This window comes from Mus pahari, chromosome 5 (genome assembly GCF_900095145.1).
Source record: "Mus pahari chromosome 5, PAHARI_EIJ_v1.1, whole genome shotgun sequence".
NCBI lineage: Eukaryota > Metazoa > Chordata > Mammalia > Rodentia > Muridae > Mus > Mus pahari.
The window spans coordinates 38425673-38446567 of NC_034594.1; the positions used below are offsets into that span (position 1 = coordinate 38425673).

General features: G+C 45.0%; 1 protein-coding gene across 3 annotated transcripts in view; it reads left to right on the forward strand.

The window, feature by feature from the left end:
• The window catches only part of Cdk15 (cyclin dependent kinase 15), a 91405-nt gene that overhangs the window by 23177 nt on the left and 47333 nt on the right, over positions 1-20895 (forward strand). For all 3 annotated transcript variants that reach the window (XM_021198158.2, XM_021198160.1, XM_021198159.2), the window contains exons 6-8: positions 427-489; positions 7929-8052; positions 9826-9946. In XM_021198158.2, the coding sequence (XP_021053817.1) occupies positions 427-489; positions 7929-8052; positions 9826-9946 (308 nt within the window). The remainder of the gene's footprint in view (positions 1-426; positions 490-7928; positions 8053-9825; positions 9947-20895) is intronic.

Below are 20895 nucleotides of genomic sequence, written 5' to 3' on the forward strand. Positions count from 1 at the left end.
AAAAGATATTTAAAGACCAGATATAAGTTTCCTAAAGAGTAACTCAACTTGTATTTTGTAAAAAAAAAAAAAAAAAAAAAAAAAGATTCAAATGAACAGAAAGAAATCCTGAGGTAAGTGTATTTGACATGCTTTCAAGGATGCTTGGAGAGAGAAAATTTGCTTTGCTGTGTGTTGTATGCCAGTCACTCAAGTGGGTGTCTCTGCCAAGAAGCAGGTTCCCTGCATCAGCAGCCAGCTAGAAAGATATTATTTATATCTGATCTTAACAACAAGATATCAGAAGAATCTGGCTATCTTCCTTTTACACTTTACTCTAAAATATCCATATTTTTGTTGTACTTCCTCACCAGGTCTATGGTGTGATTTAGGACACTAAATTCCACTGACTTCTTCTGCCCCTTCTTTCTCTGCTGGTTTGTTTAGCATACCGACCTGGCCCAGTACATGTCTCAGCATCCTGGAGGGCTTCATCCTCACAATGTCAGGGTGAGTACTTTAAGAGTCATGCTCTCTGGCCTGCCCACAGCAGAAGCATCTGCAGACAGACAACCATCCCAATAACAGAGGATGGAACCGGGTATGGTGGCTTACACCTTTAATCCCAATGCTCTGGAGACAGACACAAAAGGATTATTCACGGCCAGTCTGGCCTTTGTAGTGAATTCCAGATTGCCTAGACAATACTGTGAGACTCTGTTTCACAGCAACCTGGAATTATAGATGGCTGTGAGCTGCAGGGTAGGGGTTGGGAGTCCTCTACAAGAGCAGCCAGTGCTCCTAAGCATGAAGCTACCTCGTGGGCATCACCACCCTTCTGGTTTAAAATGGCGGTGCTTACCAGTTCCAGAAGAGAAGTGGAGGAAAGCAGACATTTTGGCTGATTTCGAAGTGGAGTTTTGCCAGGCATGTGGGAAGAATGACCAGTGGGACAGGGGTGTGCAAGAATCTGACCAGAGAAGTTAAGGTGATGATACTGGCGACTAGACTGGGTCTAGCCTCAGGACACTGTGTGAAGATGAGCAAGGTGCTAAGGAGGGCATGAACTGCTTGAGGAGTTAGAGGTTGATGAGACAGAAGAACAATCAGAGAAAAACAGATTTTGAGGCCTGAGTAACTCACACAGCAGACCCGGGAATGCCCAGAAGGATAAAGACACAGAAGCTATCATTCCTACCCTTACACCAAAATGAGATGAGAAGACGTGCTGACACTATTACATTGATTTAGAGAAGGGCTAGTAAGGGGCTGGCGACATGGAAGGCTCAGTGGTTAAGAGCACTGGTTGCTCTTACAGAGGACCTGGGTTTGGTTCCTAGGACCCATATGGTAGCTGAGAACCATTTGTAACTCCAGGATCTTCTTCTGGTGTCTGTGGGCACCGTATGCAGGTGGTACACAGTCAAAAAACATGCAGGCAAAACAATCATACACATAAAATAAAAATACAAAACCGTTTTAATTTCTGATAAAAAGTAAGACCTGGGCTGGCGAGATGGCTTAGCGGGTAAGAGCACAGACTGCTTTTCTGAAGGTCCTGAGTTCAAACCTCAGCAACCACATGGTGGCTCATAACCACCCGTAATCCCGTAATGAGATCTGACGCCCTCTTCTGGCGCATCTGAAGACAGCTACAGTGTACTTATGTATAATAATAAATAAATCAAAAAAAAAAAAAAAAAAAAAAAAAAAAAAAAAAAAAAAAAAAAAAAAGAAAAGAAAAGAAAAGAAAAGAAAAGAAAAGAAAAGTAAGACCTGGTCCTGTAGCAATGCAAAGAAGTAAGCGTTTCCTTGTGTGTTTAATTATTTTTATTGCATCTGATTTATGAGTTTAGTGTGTGGTGGAGGAATACACACATGCCATGCCACAGAGATGCAGGTCAGGACAGCTTATGGGAGTTGGTTCTGTCCTGCCATTATATAGGTCATGGGAATCGAACTCGGGTCATCAGGCTTGACAGCAAGCTTCTAGCTGGGGGGGGGGGGGGGGGGGTAGAGTTGGGAGAGGGGAATAACATGACCAGTTATATTGTGTGGGGAATAAACGTTTTATGAGGAAGAAGAGACTAGAAACAGGGAGCCCAGTTGGAAATTGCTGGCTGTGCACTAGCCTGGTGCTTGTCAAACCCAGTGAGGAGATGGCTGGCTGGGGGTCAGGTTGGGTACGTCCAGGATCAAGTCTAGATGAGTTTCTGGCATTCTCCACAGCGATGCAGAGGTGGATCAACTCTGAGCAGCAGGGAGGTTAAGGACCTCCAAAACCTGAAGTACGGTAGCCATGGCAGAAGTGTAAGGGGGATGTAGAAGAGTAAGAGAGGTTCAGTGAGGGTTTTGGCGACCAGGGCACAAAGAGGGAAGGAGTGGTGGGCAAGCATGATTGATTGTTGAGCTTGGTTGACCAGGAGAATTATATCAGAATTGATGAAAATGAGAGAAGTTGGCCTGGAGAGGAAGAGGTGCCGCTTGGGGCAGGCTCTCTGCAGGGGAATGAGCAGGTGAGGAGGGGTCTGGGAGCTGGAAGTTCAGATTTAGGCCTGCTGGCCTGTGGGGTTAGGAGTACAGACTGAGAGCAGATGGTGGAGGGAGCCCAAAGACAGGAGGAGGCCTCCCGGTAGGATTCTTATGCCCAGGGGTAAGAGAAATAGTCGACAAAGCAAGCTGCTTATAGAACTGTAAGACGTAAGTGTCTGTAAGGTTATAAGTGTCCTCACGGCCCAGGGCCTTGCAACTGTCAGAGGCGGTGTGACTGGAGACATAGCAGTACAGTTAGTCCCCATCTTTTAGGGCCTACCTCTTGGGTGAAACCAGCTCCTGGGCTCTGCCACTGAAAAAAAACTTTCAAAAGGATTTTAGGTTGAGTCAGCATGAGGCAGAGTTGGAGGCAGAGTTGGAGTTTATTGAAAACTCGTGTGTGTGTGTGTGTGTGTGTGTGTGTGTGTGTGTGTGTGTGTGTGCATGCATGTATTTGAGACAGGGTTTTGATATGTAAGCCTGGGTATCTTGGAACTCACTCTGTAGCTCAGGCTAGCCTTGGACACAGAGATCCACCTGCCTCTGCTTCTCAAGTGCTGGGATTAAAGGCGTGCACCACCACCACTCAGCTATATGGGATTTTAAAAGCTTTGGGATTTTCATTGATTACTGAGTTTCTGAAAGATTTTCCCTCTCTATATTCATTCCTTTTTTGTTGTTTGTTTGTTTGTTTGTTTGTTTGATAATTGAGGTTATAAAGAGGCTCTATAGGTATCTTGAATAGTATTACAATTTGATAAGACCAGGTGCCACTAGGGCTTTTCAACACGGTTGGGATAGATCCTTTCACTGTAAGTGACCTTTCTGGTGACATTTCTGGAGAATTTTAGGTATACGGTTGGATAAGGATACAGACTGTAAGCAAATCTTCATTGTGTTGGAATTCTTGATTTTCAGCCAGTGAGAGGTTTCAATCAGACTCTGGATTGAGACCTCCTATCTCTTCTCGTGTCCCTAAAGTTGTCTCTGTCTTTGTATCCTGCTGCAAGAAATAGCATTATTTCTTTACTGCAAAGACTTTGGAAATTTGTTAGCAGAACATTAATAAATACAAGAATTTTTTTTGGGGGGGTGGGGTCTATGGAGGTAAAACAGTAGTCTAAGGTAGGGGCAGAAATGAACTCCCTAGCCAGAAGAGGACATGAAGGTACCCCAGAACTGAAGCTAAACAGTAAAATCTGAATTTGTTATTCACGGAATTAGAGGCAGTTAAAGATGAAACTCTAGGAAGTAGAAGCCACTGCATGAAAGGCCTGCTGTGCTGTGCTTCTCTGTATAGGACCCATCAAGGATATTTATTTATTTATTATTTATTTTCATACAAAATAAAGGACCCCATTGTGTCATCTTTAGAAGCATATTGGTGTCATCCAGTGGCATTAGGCAAGGAGAAAACAACTAGACTTTTCTTTTTGTATAGTTCTCTCTGGTAACAGTGTGGGAAGAGGATTTAAAGGAGGGGAAATTCTCGTGTGTGTGTGTGTGTGTGTGTGTGTGTGTGTGTGTGTGATATTTCCTTAACTTGACATCTTGACATTCACCTACATTCATCCACTGTCACCTCCAACACCCACGCTGGCAATCCCCTTCCTCTGCTGACTCTTAAATGCTGGGTTACAGCCTTGACAGTGAGGCTAAGACAACAGTTACAGATGTGCAAGGATGTTGAGAAAGAGCCTGAGTCTGTGATCAATTAGCCAAAATTGATGGGTGAGGGAAGAGTCAGCAAGAATATCTCTGGCTTTGAGCAACAAGATGGATGGTGGTGGATTCAGCGAGGGAGGAACAGGAAGGAAATGGATTTGGGAGGGGTGCAGTGAATTACATTTTAGCTTGCTGAGTAAGGGCATTGTGGGATGTTTAAGTGAACTTCAGACTATGTGAGTCTGAAAGTCAAAAGAGATTCAAGGGCTGGGGAGATGGCTCCGTGGGTAAAGAGCTTGCTGAAGGAGCATGAAGCACAAAGCTCTCCGTTCAGATCCCCAGCCACCACTTAAAAGCCTGGCAAGGCAGTAGGCAGGCATCTGTAACATCAGTACTGGGGAACTGAAGGCATTCCGAATCCCTGGGGCTTGCTGGCCAGCCAGTCTAGCTGATATAATGAGGTTTAGGTTCAGTGGGAGATCGTGCCTCAAAAGGTAAAGTGGAGGGGCTGGTGGGTTAAAACACTTGCCATACAAGCTGAGGACCTGGGTTTGATCCTGGAACCCACTGTGGAGGAGAGAACAGCCTCTTGAGAGTTGTATTCTGACTGACACACACAGGTGCACCATGACACACACACACAAGTTTTAAAAAGAAAAATTTGATTTGGAGCTAAAGATTTTGAAATGATCGCTATACAGTTGTTAGCTGAGGCCATCTTAGAGTTAAGGAGGCTAATGGAGAGCAGTGAGAAGAATTCTGGTAGCAGGCCAAGGACTGAGACCCATGGCCACTAACCTACACACCATTAGCAGCGGCATCTATAAACAAGCAGCCAGAGAAACTGGTGGATGGAAACAATCAGAACATGGCGGAAGCAAGGGGAGAGAGAGAGAGAGAGAGAGAGAGAGAGAGAGAGGAGGCCTTACCGCATGCTGCAATGGTAGGGAATGGGAGCTGTCCACGGGATCGTATGACAGAAAACATGGATGAAATGAACATGCAGACGTCCTTCAAAGGGGATGTGAGCTTTCATTTCAGAGGACAAACAATCCCAGTTCATGGCCATGGGAGCTAGTAGCTGAAGAAGACACTAGGAGCTACGCTCTGGACAAGGACATCATGCAGAGCAGCTGTTAGCCAGAGACCCAGGTCATCGGTGAATGTAGGACAAGAGTTCAGCAAAAAGAGGGATGGAGGGATATGTAGCTGGGGAGCATGGGAATCTAAGGGACGCTCAGAGCTCAAGGTGGAGGAGTAACAGCTCTGACATGGGGCCAAGGAAGCCATGGACACAGCTTAACCGTGCCTTTCAGTAATGAGGTCATGAGGAAGCTGAGAAAAGCTAACATGCATTCAAGAATGTTGTAGGGAAGCCTCCACTTAGCCTTTGGAGAGTGTTCGGGTAGAGTCAGTGTGACAAACAGATAGGTTTGGAAGAAAGAAGATGAGGTGGCTCGTGCCTGATATACCCGTACCACCCTGAGCTGTGAGATGACACTCGGTCTTCAAAGAAAGGAAGAAGGTTCAGAGGTCCATTATCATCGTGGTGGGAGCATGGTGGCGTGCAGGCAGACATGGTGCTGGAGAAGGAGCTGGGAGTTCTACGGCCTGATCCATGGGGTGGGGGGGAGAGAGAGAGAGAGAGAGAGAGAGAGAGAGAGAGAGAGAGAGAGAGAGAAAGAGAGAATATGCGCCTTGTCTGGGCCTTTGAAACCTCAAAGTCTACCCCTAGTGACACACTTCCTCCAACAAGACCACACCTCCTAATCCTTTTAATATTTTGAAATTGTGCTGTTCCTTGGTGGCTACACATTCAAATATATGAGCCTATGGGGGGGTATTATTATTCAAAGCACCACACACTCCTTTACTTTTTTTAAGACAAGGCCCATCACTGAACCTGGAACTCACTATTCAACCAGACTAGCTTGCCTGTGAGCTCTGGGGACCCTCTTGTCTCTGCCAGCCCAGTTCTGAGATTATAGGCGCGGGCGGCCACACCCCAGCTGAAATATGGATGCTGGAGCTGTAGACTCAGGTCCTCATGCGTGCACGGTAAGCACTTTGCTGACTCAGCCATCTTCCTAACGCCTTGTTTCTGATTCCTGACGGAACAAGGCTCAGGCATAGATACTTCAGAAGTAGAGGACCGTGGCCTTCTCTGTCTTTTGTTTTCTGCTGGTTTTTTTTTTTTTTTTTTTTTTTTTTTTTTTTTTTTTTTTTTTTTTTAAGATGGTGTCTTAATATGTAAGGTAATCCTCACACACATGTTATCCCCCTGCCTTCACCTCTCAAGTGCTAAGACTCCAGTTGTGGCTTTGAGGGACTTGTGTCCCAGATGGCACTAACTCAGCAGAATTACTTCATCACGCCTGAACTCCGGGGTGTAGGAAGCTGCTCTGGAAAGAGGAGCCAAGATCTAGCTTGGCATTAATTGCGAAAGCGCCTGTAGGTTTGGCTCTACTGTACGTGTTGGAGGAAGAGACGGGCTTGAGGGGGTGGAAATGTGAGTGGGCGGTGAGGTTTGGTAAGGCTAAGAGTTTTAAGATGCTGTGAGATACCATACTTCAATACCCCTGGGGCTTTACCACTTACAAAAGCTAGGGGGAGCCCGAGGAGACAGAGAGCAGAGGGATGGAGCAGCAAGTGGGAGGAAGGTGACTGACGAGGGTACAGTGTCTACATCCAGGCACTCCGCTGACCACTAAGCATCCCGGCGTCTGCTTGAGGTAACCGGCTCTCTTCCCTTTTAACACATACTAGATAGTTTCCTTATTTTCAACTTTGAATTCAAGGGTTTTAAATAACTTATAAAGACAGTACATTCCTTTATTTCTTTTTCTCCTATTTAAAAACAAAACAAAAATCAATCACTCGTGTGTGCACATGGAGGCTGGCGTCAGAAGACGGCTCTATGGAGTCCATTCGCTCCTTCCACCTGGGTGTGGCTTCCGGGTACTGAGCAGAGGGTTCCAGGCTTACATAGAGAATGCCTTTACCTACGGAGCCACCTTAACCTCTCCTTCATTCCCCTCCCCTTTAAAAAAAAAGGTTTATTTTTACATACATTGATGTTTTGCTTGCTTGTATGCCTGTGTAAAGGTGCCAAATCCTCTGGAACTGGAGTTACAGACAGTTGCAAGCTGCCATGTGGGTGCTGGGAATCGAACCAGGGTCTTCTGGAAGAACAACAGCACTCTTAACCCCTGAGCCAAGTTGCCAGCTCTGCTTTATTTCTTAATACCATTTAAAATCCATTTCCCAGTTGTGTCTCCCGGTGTTATAGCTTTAAATGGGTTTGTATCGGAGCCTGGAAAAACCAAGCAAATGTAAGCTCCAGACTGTGATTCCCGGGTCAACTTTGACCTGACATGCCAAGTTCATCTGTGAGAAAAAAAAAATTATCTTTCACATCCTAATTAATACAAGTGCTCCTAAGGAGACCTCAAGATTTCACTTTAGATGTTTAGGGAAGGGCATCTCCTACAGTATCAAGGAAATAAGGTGGCAGGAAAAGCCAGACTTCTTTGTTTGAGATGCAGTCTACTTGAAATACCCCACCTTTCTCTCTCTCTCTCTCTCTCTCTCTCTCTCTCTCTCTCTCTCTCTCTCTCTCTCTCTCTCTCTCTCTCTCTCTCTCTCTCTCATCTCTCAGGAGACACTTTCACTATATTCTTTTAGAGGAATGTTTCTGATTTACAACGCACAGTGGCTCAAATGTCCTTAGGTATGGTGTTCATTTCTTCCAGCTTTTCATGTTTCAACTTCTGCGGGGCCTGGCATACATCCACCACCAGCGTGTTCTCCACAGGGACCTGAAACCTCAGAACTTGCTCCTCAGTCACCTGGGAGAGCTCAAACTGGCTGATTTTGGTGAGTTGCCCCTCAGGTCTCCTCGGGCCTGTGAACAATGACTCTTCTGTCCATGCTTGCTTCAGGCGTCGGTTAGGCTTGCCCTTTGAAAGCCAGAGCCCAAGAATGGGATGCTGGGTGTGGCTGTCAAACTGACAGACGGGAAATGTGAGGCAAGAAGGAGGGAGAGTGTGGAAGTCTCTTGGAATTCCATTAAGACTCCTCTAGCCAGAGGCCTAAAATAGGTCCTCATACCATCCCAATGTCACATTTGATGTAGTGATGTCTGTGGAGTAGAATGTACTTAAGAAATGTCTCTATATCTAAGTGGATAATGGTAACTCTGTCAGAACAGATCACTGTCCTAGGATGGCAGAACAGAGAGTTGACCTGAGAATGTAGGATGACTTCCTGCATAAATGGAAATGACACTTGTTCTGTACCCTTAAATGTCAACATCAGCGTGACTACATTCCTCTATAACTGTCTTCTTTCCAGTTTAGCATGTATCATAGTTTATATCTACAGACATGTAATACAGAAATTCATAAACACATAATACACATAAATACTTATTTGTGATTTTAGATTTTACTCTTCATTAGCAGGTAGTTGAGAGTCTGTTTGCTTATCATTATATTCCTACTGTAGTGTAAATGTTCAGTACTACATTTTTTTAAAGATGGAATTTCACTATGTAGCCCTGGTTGACCTAAAACCTACCATGTAGACCCAGGCTTGGCCTTCAACTAGCAGCAATCCTCCTGGCTCTGCCTCCCAAGTGCAGAGATTACGAGTATGTACCACCACACTGGGCTGACTCACGGGGTTTAGTGGTGGTCGTTTTGTTTGGTTTGGTCTTTGGTTTTTGTTTGTTTGATTGTTTTAGACACTGGGTTTTGTGTATGCTAGGAAACTGCTCTACCACTGGGCTGCCTCCCCAGCTGTGACACATTGGTTCTCATGAGACAAGAAACCAGTCTTCTTTGTTGAAGGATATCAAATGACATCCAGAGGACTTTGCTTTGTGGTCATGTCTCATCCCAACACACGTGCATTAAGCAGCTAGCCACTTCCCAACTCTCCACAAGACAACTCCTCTTGTAAGGTCTCCCCAGCCGCGGGTGCTGCTGTTCGGGGAGATGGGCCACTGACTTACACTCTTGTTTTGCAGAGAAGCACTTGAGAGGAAGTGACCTCAGTCTGCTAACTTGGACCAACAGTCCTCTCTCTTTCTACTAAACTGGTAGACAGTATCCTAGACTACAGAGATGTAAAGCAGACATATTCATCCTGAACCAGATCATTTCACTGCTACTGTAGAGACCCACGGTACAGTGGTAGTGTTCTAGAAACAACCTTGCTCACCAGAGTGGTCAGAGCTGTCATGGGAGCCCCATAGTGTCATTGTCCAGTCTTCATCTGTCATGTGGCTCTACCATCCTGCAGACATTGCCCAGATATTTCAGCATAGTTGTCACCCCAGCTCATCATAGCTCAGAGGAATGAGAAGGACCTGGACATCCAACATCACCTCCATTCATACGAAGTAGGCAAAAACTTAGTTAACTGACCATACTTGGCTGCCTCATCTAGTTACAGAGCAGGTTGAAGCTAAGAAATCTTCTTGCTGCAATATACACAAACCTCAGACTAGTTGAGTGCTTCTGGTGAGAGCAGCCACCATTAATGTTACCCTTTACGTTGTTTGCCATTTACACGCTCCCTGGTATGTCACCATGCCTCCCCGAAAGACTCAGGATAACGGGTGCTATCTTCATTCTCTTTGGACAGGTCTTGCTCGAGCCAAGTCCATTCCTAGTCAGACATACTCTTCAGAAGTGGTGACACTCTGGTACCGGCCACCTGACGCTTTGCTGGGAGCCACAGAGTACTCCTCTGAGCTAGACATATGGTAAGATCTAGTGCCCCCAAAATGAAGATGCCCATTGGTCGCCTTGCCACCTGTGTTCATCTTAACAACTGCGCTAAGATGGTTAATCATTGTTTGTGCATTGAAATGCTGAAACATCAGGTACTTTGCAATACACAAAGTCTTACTTGATTTCTGGGCTTTTGCTGTTAAAGAAGCAATGGTCCAAAGAGGACTAGCCCAAGGTGCCTTCTGTCCCTGCTCTCTCGTCAGACCCCTCCTAGCTTTCCTGTTGTCAGAACACAGGAAGCCAGTGCTCTCTTGTCACTGTGGGGGTTCTGGGGACTCAAACTCAAACTGTCAGGCTTAGTAACAGGCTCCTTTCTCCATGGAGCCATCTGCCAGACCCGTTAGCTTCTATAGCTTTCCCAGTTATGCGAGGACCACATGAGATGGGGAGTGACCTCACAGGCCTAGCCAGCTCCTCAAAGGTAATAAAATATATGGACCGTTCCCAAGGCTGTATAGAAACATGGTTTCTAATTTTAAAAATCAATAATAGTGTTTTTGTCTTCAAAATTTTATTTTCAAAGTCCAGCTGTTATTTGATTTGAATGTGACAAAAATAGTATTTTCTTTTTATTTGGGTAACTGAAGAGTTTTTAAAAATTGATTAAATATAATTACATCATTTCCCCCTTCCCTTTTCTCATTGTAACCCCACTTATGTCTCTCTCCTCACCCCCTCACAAATTCATGACCTCCTTTTCTTTAATTGTTGTTACAAATATGTAAGAACATACTGATAATATATAATATATATGTATATATATGTATATATACACACACATATATATATGTGTGTGTGTCTGTGAATGTCTGTGTGTGACTGTGTGTTGTATGTGTATGTATCTTATATATGTATGTGTATATATATGTATATATATTGAATATACAGCTTAGATATATAATATTCATCTACAGATATATATTAAATATGTAAATACAAGCTGATGAGTCCATTCAATGCCACCTGTATGTATATGATTTCAGGGCTGACCACTTAGTACTGGATAACCAATTAGGGGTTTGATCCCAGGGGAAGGCTAATTTTTCAGCCCTCAGCACCATTTCTTATTCGCCAGTAGTTCCTTGTCTAAGGGTTGGGCTCTATGAGACTTGCTCCTTCCGTGTTAACATTCCTGATGGTGTTCTTGTTTGGATCTTGCATAAGCAGCCATATTATTGCAGTGTTGTGAGGTAAAGCTTCATTGTCATTTCTGGGAGACACGAGCTCACAGCAGACTTCCGGTCCCCTGGTTCTTACAGTGTCTCTGCCCCTCTTCCTCCTGCTGCCTGGGCTTCAGGTGTAGGAGCCGGGTTGTAGGTGGGGACAGGCACCCTGATCTGCTGTACTCGGCAGCTTTACCGTTGTAATGGTCCGTCTGTTGCAAAGAGAAGCTTCTCTGATGAGGGACAAGAGCTACAGTTACTTGTGAATATAAGGATAAATATTTAGAATGCAGTTAAGCATTGTGCTGGTTTAATAAAATGAGGGTCGTAGTTTTCCCTCTAAGATCCACGACCTCACTAGGCTCACTAGTCGGCCAGGAGGAATGGCTTCCTTCCTGTTAAGCAGGCCTGAAGTCCAATGAGAGAGCTGTTGGTTGCTGTCAAAAGATGCATGGCGCTATTGCACCCTTGGGGACAGCTTGGCCTGCTAGTCATCGTTCTGGATCACAGGTTTCTCAGCTGGGTAGGACCGTCCTTGCTTCTCTCCCTTAGCAGCCTGCAGAGCACCTTCCTGTACTGTAACAGCTCCTCTCCAGGGGAGGAAACCTTCAGACCCAACCCAGCTCAAATCCTCTCATGCCAGTGTCTGCAGTGTAAGTCAACAATAGATTTTTTTTTTTTTTTTTTTAGTTAAGCAGGTAATTTTTAAGCAGGATTAAACTTCCAGATTTCTCAAAGAATTAAGAAATGAAGACATTTTCCCCCAGTGTAATTAGTTGCAGGCTTCTGGGACTGAGTGCCATTTCTAGAGCAGTCACCTACTACTCAACTGCTCTGGGCTGCCAGCCTCACTGTTCTGCAGGCTCGACTTCAAAGGCCTCCAGAGCCGGGCTCTGCTCCTAATGATGCCTTCCAGCTTGTGTTTCCCAGGCAGTGGGACACCTTCTACCCGTCAATTTGAAACCTTGTTTTATTATAGAATATTTAACACACACACACACACACACACACACACACACGTTATGGGTCATTTTGTCCCACCTATGGTAATGTCTAGAGAATCTTTGTTGTCACAGCTGGTGGAAGGGAAGGTAGAGACACTAGGAATGCTGCTTAGTGTCCTGTACGGCAAAGACGGCTCCCAAGGAAAACAATTACCCAGCACAAAAGTCAGTGATGTCACATAGGGAGCACCGAGGCAGTGATGTCACACAGGGATCACCGAGGCAGTGATGTCACACAGGGAGCATCGAGGCAGTGATGTCACACAGNNNNCACCGAGGCAGTGATGTCACACAGGGAGCACCGAGGCAGTGATGTCACACAGGGAGATCCGAGGCAGTGATGTCAGCAGTGATGTCACACAAGGAACGCCGAGGCAGCTTCAGAAGCATCGCACACCCTCGGCACCGCCTGCGATGGCTGCATCAGTCAACACTGTCCCACAGTCGTGGGTGCCTTCCTTCCCTGCCAGCCTGCCCTCCGTGGAAGCAGGGAGCTACCTGAACTTTATGTTAGTTTTCAGTCGTCAAACCCTTTCCTCCGTTAGAAAGAATAATTTTCTGTTTTGTTTATATTCTTTTAAAAAAAACTTTAAACTATTTTGCCTTTGCCTAGTTTTGATCTATGAGTAATTTTTAAAAGTTACAATTATTTATTTATTTACTTACTTATTTGGGGGCCAGAGATGAGTACAACAGCTCAGAGAGGAGGGGAGGACAACTTGCAGGAGTTAGTTCTCTTCTACTGTTTGGGTCGTTCAGATCGAATGCAGGTCACTGGGCTTAGCAGCAAGTACCTTTAGCAGGTTAGCCATCGTACCTGGCTTAAGTTTGAGCTTGTAAAAATAATGTGGCTGTGTGTGGAGGGGAGGGGAGGGCAGGGGTGAGCTGTAACCCAGCACTGAAGCTCATGTGTACTAGGCAAGAGCACCACCACTGAGTTACATCTGTTGCCCTTGTTTCTGCTAATTTGAGCAGAACTGGTGTTTGTATTTCACGGACTTTGGTCTTTTGATTTTGTTTGTTTGTCCCTTTATTCCCATTACCAACGCCCCACCACCACCACCAAGTGCTAGCATTACAGGTATGCACAACTACACTCTAAGTTTTCTAGAGCATTTATTATGGACGTGTGTGTTTTGTCCCAGAGAACACGTGAATGTTCAACTTCACAAAATAGTGTTGCCTTTTTCTAAAGTAGTTGTGATAGTCAGCAGGCCAGCGTCATAGGACAGCATCTTGGGGACATGCGCATCTTTTCCTGGATTATTTGTTACCTGAGAAACTTTCCTGTGGTCTGTTTGTTAATGTCATTGGTTTACTCCCTGTGGGTCTCGCTGCCTCCCTTTACCTTCGCCTGTGTAGATGCTGGTTCCACAGTGAGTCTAGAGTGTCTGGAATACAGCTCGCAGGAGTTGGCTTCCCCCTTCCACTGTGTGGGTTCCGGGGACTGAATTCAGATCGGTAGTTTTGGTAGCAGGCACCTTGACTCACTGAGACTCAGCCCTTACACAAAGTTTGTAATTTTAACACTGGTGATTTTTGTTAATATTTTCCCTTTTGCTTCCCCCTTTTTATTTCTTGTTTCTAAAAGTCTTCCCCTGACATCAGAACAATTTGATCTAATACATCCTCTTAAAGGTTTGGTTTGTTTTGTTTTCCATTTTGGGTTTTTTTGCATTTTTTACTGTGTGTGTGTGTGTGTGTGTGTGTGTGTATACACATGCGTGCACATGAATCAAGGTACCTGAGGAGGCCAGAAGAGGGCATCGGATCTCCTTCAGCTGGCACTATAGGCAGTCGTGAGCTGCCTAAAGTAAGTGCTGAGAATAAAACTCAGTCCCTCTGTAAGAAAAGTACCCTTTGACCTGCTGAACCATCTCTCCAGGCCCAGTTTCAGATTTGATTAATTAATTAATGGATTGATTGATTGATGATTGACTTTTGGTCTTGCTATATAGCCTTGATCAACCCCCCCCCCCGCCTCAGCACTCTGGTATTATGAATGTGAGCCACCATGTCTGCCTTCTCTTTGACATTGACTTTAATACATGTTAACCAGTTGTCTTGTTCCAGTTTCATATGCTCTCTGCCATGCCAAATTTCTCTTTTAAAAATTATAATTTTATTAACTCTTAGAAAATTTCATATGTGAATGCAGTGTATTTTAATCATGTCTACACCCCCCCCACTGTCTCCCCTTCCCTCCACTCAGAGCCATTCCCCAGCTCCTGTCCCACCTTCATGTATTACATTACTCATAGGTGTGATGACATCCACTGGATGGTCAGCCCTAGGGCCACATCCTTAAGGAAAACTAACATTCCCTTCCTCAGCACCCATCAGTCATCAACCACCAGCCGGTCCTCAGCCAGGGGTAGAGGCTTGTGAGCCCTTCCTTCTCCAGGCTGGCAAGTTACTGGCTTGACCTTGTGCACATGCCAAATTTCTTCTATATCTAGTTTCCACAAATCCCCAGCCTGTTTCTGAGCTAGCTCACTATTCTGTCACTGTGAGGTCAATGTATCTATCCTTGTACCAATGTATCAATTTCCATAGCTTTATAGTAATCATTGATAGTTCATAGGCCATGTCTCACCCTCCCAGAATCTTATCTCTTCCTTCACACATCTCTCGAGGGCCAGGGGGATGGATTAGTGGGCAAAATGCTTGCCATGCTAACATGAGAACGAGAGTTTAGATCCCAGAACCCAAGTTAACAACAAAACAGAAAGCCAGGCGTGATAGCACGCATCTATAATCTCAGTGCTGGGGGAGCTGGGACAGGAGGGTCCCCAGGACATGGTAGCCAGCTAGGCAAACTGAATCAGAGAAGTTTGGTTTCTGTGAGACACTCTCTTAAAGAAGAAATAGGTGAATGATTGAGGAATACACTCGATGCTGATTCTGGACTCTATGTTTCCTGCCCCCCTCCATTTCCCCCCTGGCACACAGGAACACCACACACACACATGAATGCCTTGATTCATTCCTTTTTTATTTTTGGTATAATCTTAGAGTCAGTGTCTCCAGGTACATAAAAATTCCTTATGGGCTTCTCATTAGAATTGCATAAAATGTATAGAATATTATGAAAGTAAGTAGGCTCTTTATTTTTATAGCTATGTAAAATATATCTAATATCTGTATTATGTATGTTATACATTATATATGTGGAGAGAGAGAGAGAGAGAGAGAGAGAGAGAGAGAGAGAGAGAGAGAGAGAGAGAGAAACAGAGGTAGAGTGTCTCATCTACTCTCATAGCCCAGGCTGGTCTCAAACTGTGTGTAGTCAAGGGTAACCTTGACCTCCTGGTCCTGATCTTCCTGTTTCCATGCCCTTCTAAGTGTGCACTGCTGTGCTTGACTTCGAAGGTTTGAGCATGACTTATCTTTCCATCTGCTTACGTCTTCTTCAATGCCTATGTTTTTTATAATGTGTTATAGCGTTTTGTTTAAGGCCTTACGTATCTAAAGCTAAAGTCCTTATAAGTCTCTTTTAATGACTCTCCCCAAGCACGTGACATTTGATGGTTATGTGTTCATTTTCCTGGAATTATATCTGTGATATTTTTCATGTGTGAAAAGTGGCAAGGAAACTTTATTTAAAGCAAAACATCAGAAAAGAAATGATCAGAACACGCTGCGGGAGAGCATCGGGGCACATGAGTGGAGACATGCAAAATTATTTGTGGAAGTTTTGAGGCCTTAAATAAAAATGGGTTCCCTCGGAGGGGACTTGCACTTGAAAATGCTAGAGATCATATATCTATATCTATATCTATATCTATATCTATATCTATATCCATCTATCTATGCTTTATATATAGCAATATAGTTTGTACATTATATAACATTATAATGTTATGATTTTATATAGTTTTAAACAGAGAAGAAAGACAAAATTTTTAAAATTTATTTATTTATTTTATATATATGAGTACACTGTAGCTATCTTCAGACACACCAAAGAGGGCATCCTATCCCATTACAGATGGTTGTGAGCCACCATATAGTTGCTGGGAATTGAACTCAGGACTTCTGGAAGAGCAGTTAATGCTCTTAACCGCTGAGCCATCTCTCCAGCCCCCTTTAAGATGATTATTAAAGGTGGGAAACACAGCTCAATTGGTAGAGAACTTGCTTAGCATACACAAACTTCACAAATCAGTCCCTCCCATCCCCAGCACCCTGGCAGGTGTGGTAGTGAATTCTTATATGCTCAGCACTAGGGAAGAGGGAAGATGGTGGGGGTGGGGGTGGTGGAGCGGGGAGCTAGAGTTCAAGGCCATCTCCAGCTACGTGGGGAGTTTGAGACCAACCTGAATGCTGGAGAACAAACCTGGGTCCTCTGCAAGAATGGCAAATGCTCTGCTGAGCCATCTCTCTATAGTGGTTGAAACTTTTTTGAGACCCTTTAGGTTATTAATGTATCTTACCTAAGTGTCAGTTTAAAATCTAGATCTTGAACTCTTTATATCACTGTCTACTAAAAAGAGCTATGGTTCAATTTTAAGGTGGGAACAGGGTACTCTAAGAGGGACGTGGAACATCTTGTTGGACCAAACTGTATTCTTTTTTCCCCGTTAATTAATTTATTTATTCACTTTACATCTGATCACAGCCCCCTCCTCCTTCCACTCCCCATTCACACAGCCCCTTCCTAACCCCCCTTCCCCTTCTTCTCCAAGAACCAACCCACCCTGGCACCTCAAATCACTACAGGACTAGGCACATCCTCTCCCACTGAGGCCAGACAAGGCAGCCCAGTTAGAGGAACAGGATCCACAGGCAGGCAACAGAGCCAGGGTATGTCTCCCGCTCCAGTTGTTGGGGGACCTGTATAAAGACCAAGCTGCACATCTGCTACATATGGGGGAGGGGAACTAGGTCCAGCCCCTGTATGCTCTTTGGTTGGTGGTTCAGTCTCTGAGAGCCTCAAGGGTCCAGGTTAGTTGACTCTGTTGGTTTTTCTGTGGAGCTCCTCTCCCCTTTGGATTCCTCAATCCTTCCCCCAACTCTTCCATGAAACTTGGCATGCTCCGTCTAATGTTTGGCTGTGGGTCTTTGTATCTGTTTTGGTCAACTGCTGGGTGGAGCCTCTCAGAAGACAGTTATGCTAGGCCCCTGTCTGCAATCATAACAAAGTATTATTGAGAGTGCCAGAGACTGATTTTTGCCCATGGGATTGGTTTCAATTTGGGACAGTCATTGGTTGACCACTCCCTCGGTCTCTGCTCCATCTTTGTCCCTGCACTTCTTGTAGGCAGGACATTTTGGGTCAAAGGTTTTGTGGGTGGGTTGATGTTCTTATCCCTCCACTGGGAGTCCTTACAAAATGATATAGAACAAATGGAGACATGTCAAAAGGACATGGGAAGCAGTCTGAGGACGCTTCTTCTGGCCAAATCTGGGACACTTTTAACATCAAAGTAAATTATGAGAGAAATTAATTATAGCTTAGTGAGCAAAGTAAGAGTCCATACTAGAGACAGCTGGCTAGCTAGCCAGAGGGCTGGGAAGAGAAGTCCCTCCTCACCCCCAAACCCCTGTAGAATGCCAACTAATGACAGAAGGGGGAAAAAAGACTGATTCAGTTGGCAAGTCACTATTTTTGCAACCAATACAGTAAGACTACGTTGAAACAGGGTTCACCGATGTGTAACTGAAAGGGGACATTCTGCTGAAGACTAAGATGTTTGCATAGCCACAGAGCACAGCTTTACAAATTACTTATCAATCACAAGAAAAGGTGGTAACTTTATGGCAGAGAAACTCGGTGGACCACACCTTACGGCAGCAATGAAAGGGCTATAATGAATAATGGGAAGCCCGGCATGTTTCCCCTGAATAGGATGTTCTGCGAATCCAATGCCATTTATGTGGTATTCCTGGAAGAAGAAAGTCTATCCACCCCTGATCATGAAGATGTATCAGAGAAGCCTAACTCAAGGAACAGTCTACTAAAGCAATTGGCTGATGGTCTTTGAAGGATCAAAGGTTTGGGGTGTGTGTGTGTGTGTGTGTGTGTGTGTGTGTGTGTGTGTTTGTGTTCAATTATTTTTCTTTGGTGGTGCTGGGACTCGAACCCTGCACGTGCCTTGTACGTGCTAGACAAGCAATCTGTTGGGACACTGTGTACCCAGGTCTGGAATCACAGTTTCAGAAGCCAGACAAAAGGAGAAGAACAATTCCAGATGGAAGATGCCACGGAGACGGCTCGTCCACATGGCAGTTGTGGCCCTAGGTTAGATGCTGGGGGAAACTGACCAATAAAGAATACCATCCAACCAGTGAGATGGCTCAGCAAGGTAGGCGCCAGCCACCAAAGCCTGACAGCTTGGGATCTAATATCCAGAACCCACATAAGGTGAAAGGAGGGAACCAACTCCACAAAGTGGTCCTCGGATGACACACATCCCACTAGCAAGGTAAATAATAAATAATACATTAAAATTGTTTCCATTTTTTTCTACTTATCCCACTATTGTCCACTTAGTAAAACTAAAAAGTAACACAAATAGAACAGCCAGCAATTCCCCTGGGCTCACTGCCTGCTCATCTTCAAGGCCTTGCTAAAAACTGGGGTTCACACGGAGATCCTCCCACTTCTCCTGTTTCCTTTTCAGGGTGATAAGAGGAGGAGTGGGCAGAGAGGAAGAAAACCAGGGAGTGGAGAGGATTCTGTTCTGCTAGGCGCTGTTTGCAACCCTCCATCACTGGACTGAGCTCCTTTGCAGGCAGCCTGGGGAACCAGTGGCGGATGCTTTTGTTTTCGGGGAGGGGGGGGGAAGCAATCATCGCCTCTGGGGGAGCCCTGGGGGCCACACTGTCAGTGGGGGCCCAGAGCAAAGGCACATGGCTCCGGTGAATTATGACAAAGGTTCTTAGCCAGTGTTCTCTAGCCTCCCAGCACTTTCTCTTCTTTGTCTTTCTCCTTGTTGTCTTCAGAACTTAAAAGTCCCTCATTACGGACTCTGAGGAGAAAAGTTACATTAAAAGGTGTAACTCTATGTGGTGTTTTTTTGTGTGTTTGCTTGCTTGTTTTTGAGGGGAGGAACTATATTAACATAACATACAACAGCATATTTAGCCATTTGAAACAATCCAGTGGCATTCGGTACATTTGTGTTGTGTGACCATCTTTTCTGTGCGTCTCTAAGATCTTTCATTATCCCGTATGGAAACTGTACTCCCAGTAAACTTTCCCAGCAGCCCCTGGGAACCACCAGTGCAGTCTCTGCACCTCAGCGAGTTTGATTGTTCAGAGTATTTCACATAACTGGAATCATACCAATACTTGCGCTTGCTCGTCCGGTTTCTTTCATTTAGTATGTTTTTAAGGTTCATCCTAGTCTATTACATTCAGGTTTTTAGTGTGTGTGTGTGTGTGTGTGTGTGAGAGAGAGAGAGAGAGAGAGAGAGAGAGAGAGAGAGAGAGAAGTGAGGGGGAGGGGGAAGGGGAAGGGGAGGGGAGGGAGAAAGAGCTGCTATTCATGGAGACTAGAAGAGGATATTGGACCCCCTGGAGCTGGAATTATTGGTGTTAATGAGCTGTCCAATGTAAGTGCTGGACTCAAGTTTTTCTGTAAAAGCAACCAGTGCTCTAACCACTGAGCCAACTCTCCAGCCCCTAGCACACTGGGTTTTAAGGATGGCTTGATTTTGAAACACAGGGTCCATCTTTGCTGCTGACTGCGGGTGGCTGCTGGCTTTCCATTTATAGAGAGCAGTCCCTGCCTGAATTTCTACTGTCAGACTTCTTGTCGAAAACTTTCAAATCTAAAATGTGGCCCAAGGAAAGTGACTGGAAATGTCATGTTATTGGCATCTGTCTCGGCATGCTGAATTAACTTCAACAGTAAAAAATGAAATATGAATTCACTTCGCCCAACAGAATTTTTATATGCGCCTCACATCTCTGAAAAGCTAAAAACTCCTGAGATGGTTTTCTCCCCTAGGGGATTGCCTAAGGAATCTGAGGAATCTTTTTCTTCTGGAAGAATTTGTTCATGCTTAGAATAGAGAAGGGGAAAAATCGGAAGATAGCCAGAAAATGCAGAAAAGATTGTAGCTGTTTGTTCTAACTCGACTGACGAACACATTTGGAGCCGTACACTGACCCCTGCCAACTTGCCCCTCTAGAAGGATGCACTGTTGGAGGCCACCTGCTCTTTGTTTCCCACTGTGAGTGAGACCTCCGCCACAGGGGCTGCTTCCTCCCACCCCACCCACCCACCCTTGGGTATCTATGGACTGAAACCCCACTGGAAGCCTGGTGACAGGCAGGCAGGGTATAAGAAACGTCACAAGAATGAAGTCTGAAAACAAACCAGAAAAATAAAAGGAAATAGGAGCTGGCTCCTTAGCTGGGTCTGCATGTGGAGAAAGTTTAAAGGGGGATGTGTATGTGTGCACGTGTGCATGCGTGTGTGTGTGTGTGTGTGTGTGTGTGTGTGTGTTGTTTTTTGTTTTATTTTTTGTTTTTGTCTTTATTGGATTTTTGTTTTTGTTTGGTTTTGTTTTTAGTTTTTGGTTGGGGGGGGTGTGTGAAATTGTTTAGAGACCCTATCCTCCCACCCTACCCCCCACCCCTTTTTTTAAGACTGGGTTTCTCTATGTAGGACCTGGCTCTCCTGGAACTCACTCTGTAGACCAGGCTGGCCTCAAACTCATGGATCTGCCTCTGCCTCTGCCTCTGCCTCTGCCTCTGCCTCTGCCTCTGCCTCTGCCTCTGCCTCTGCCTCTGCCTCTGCC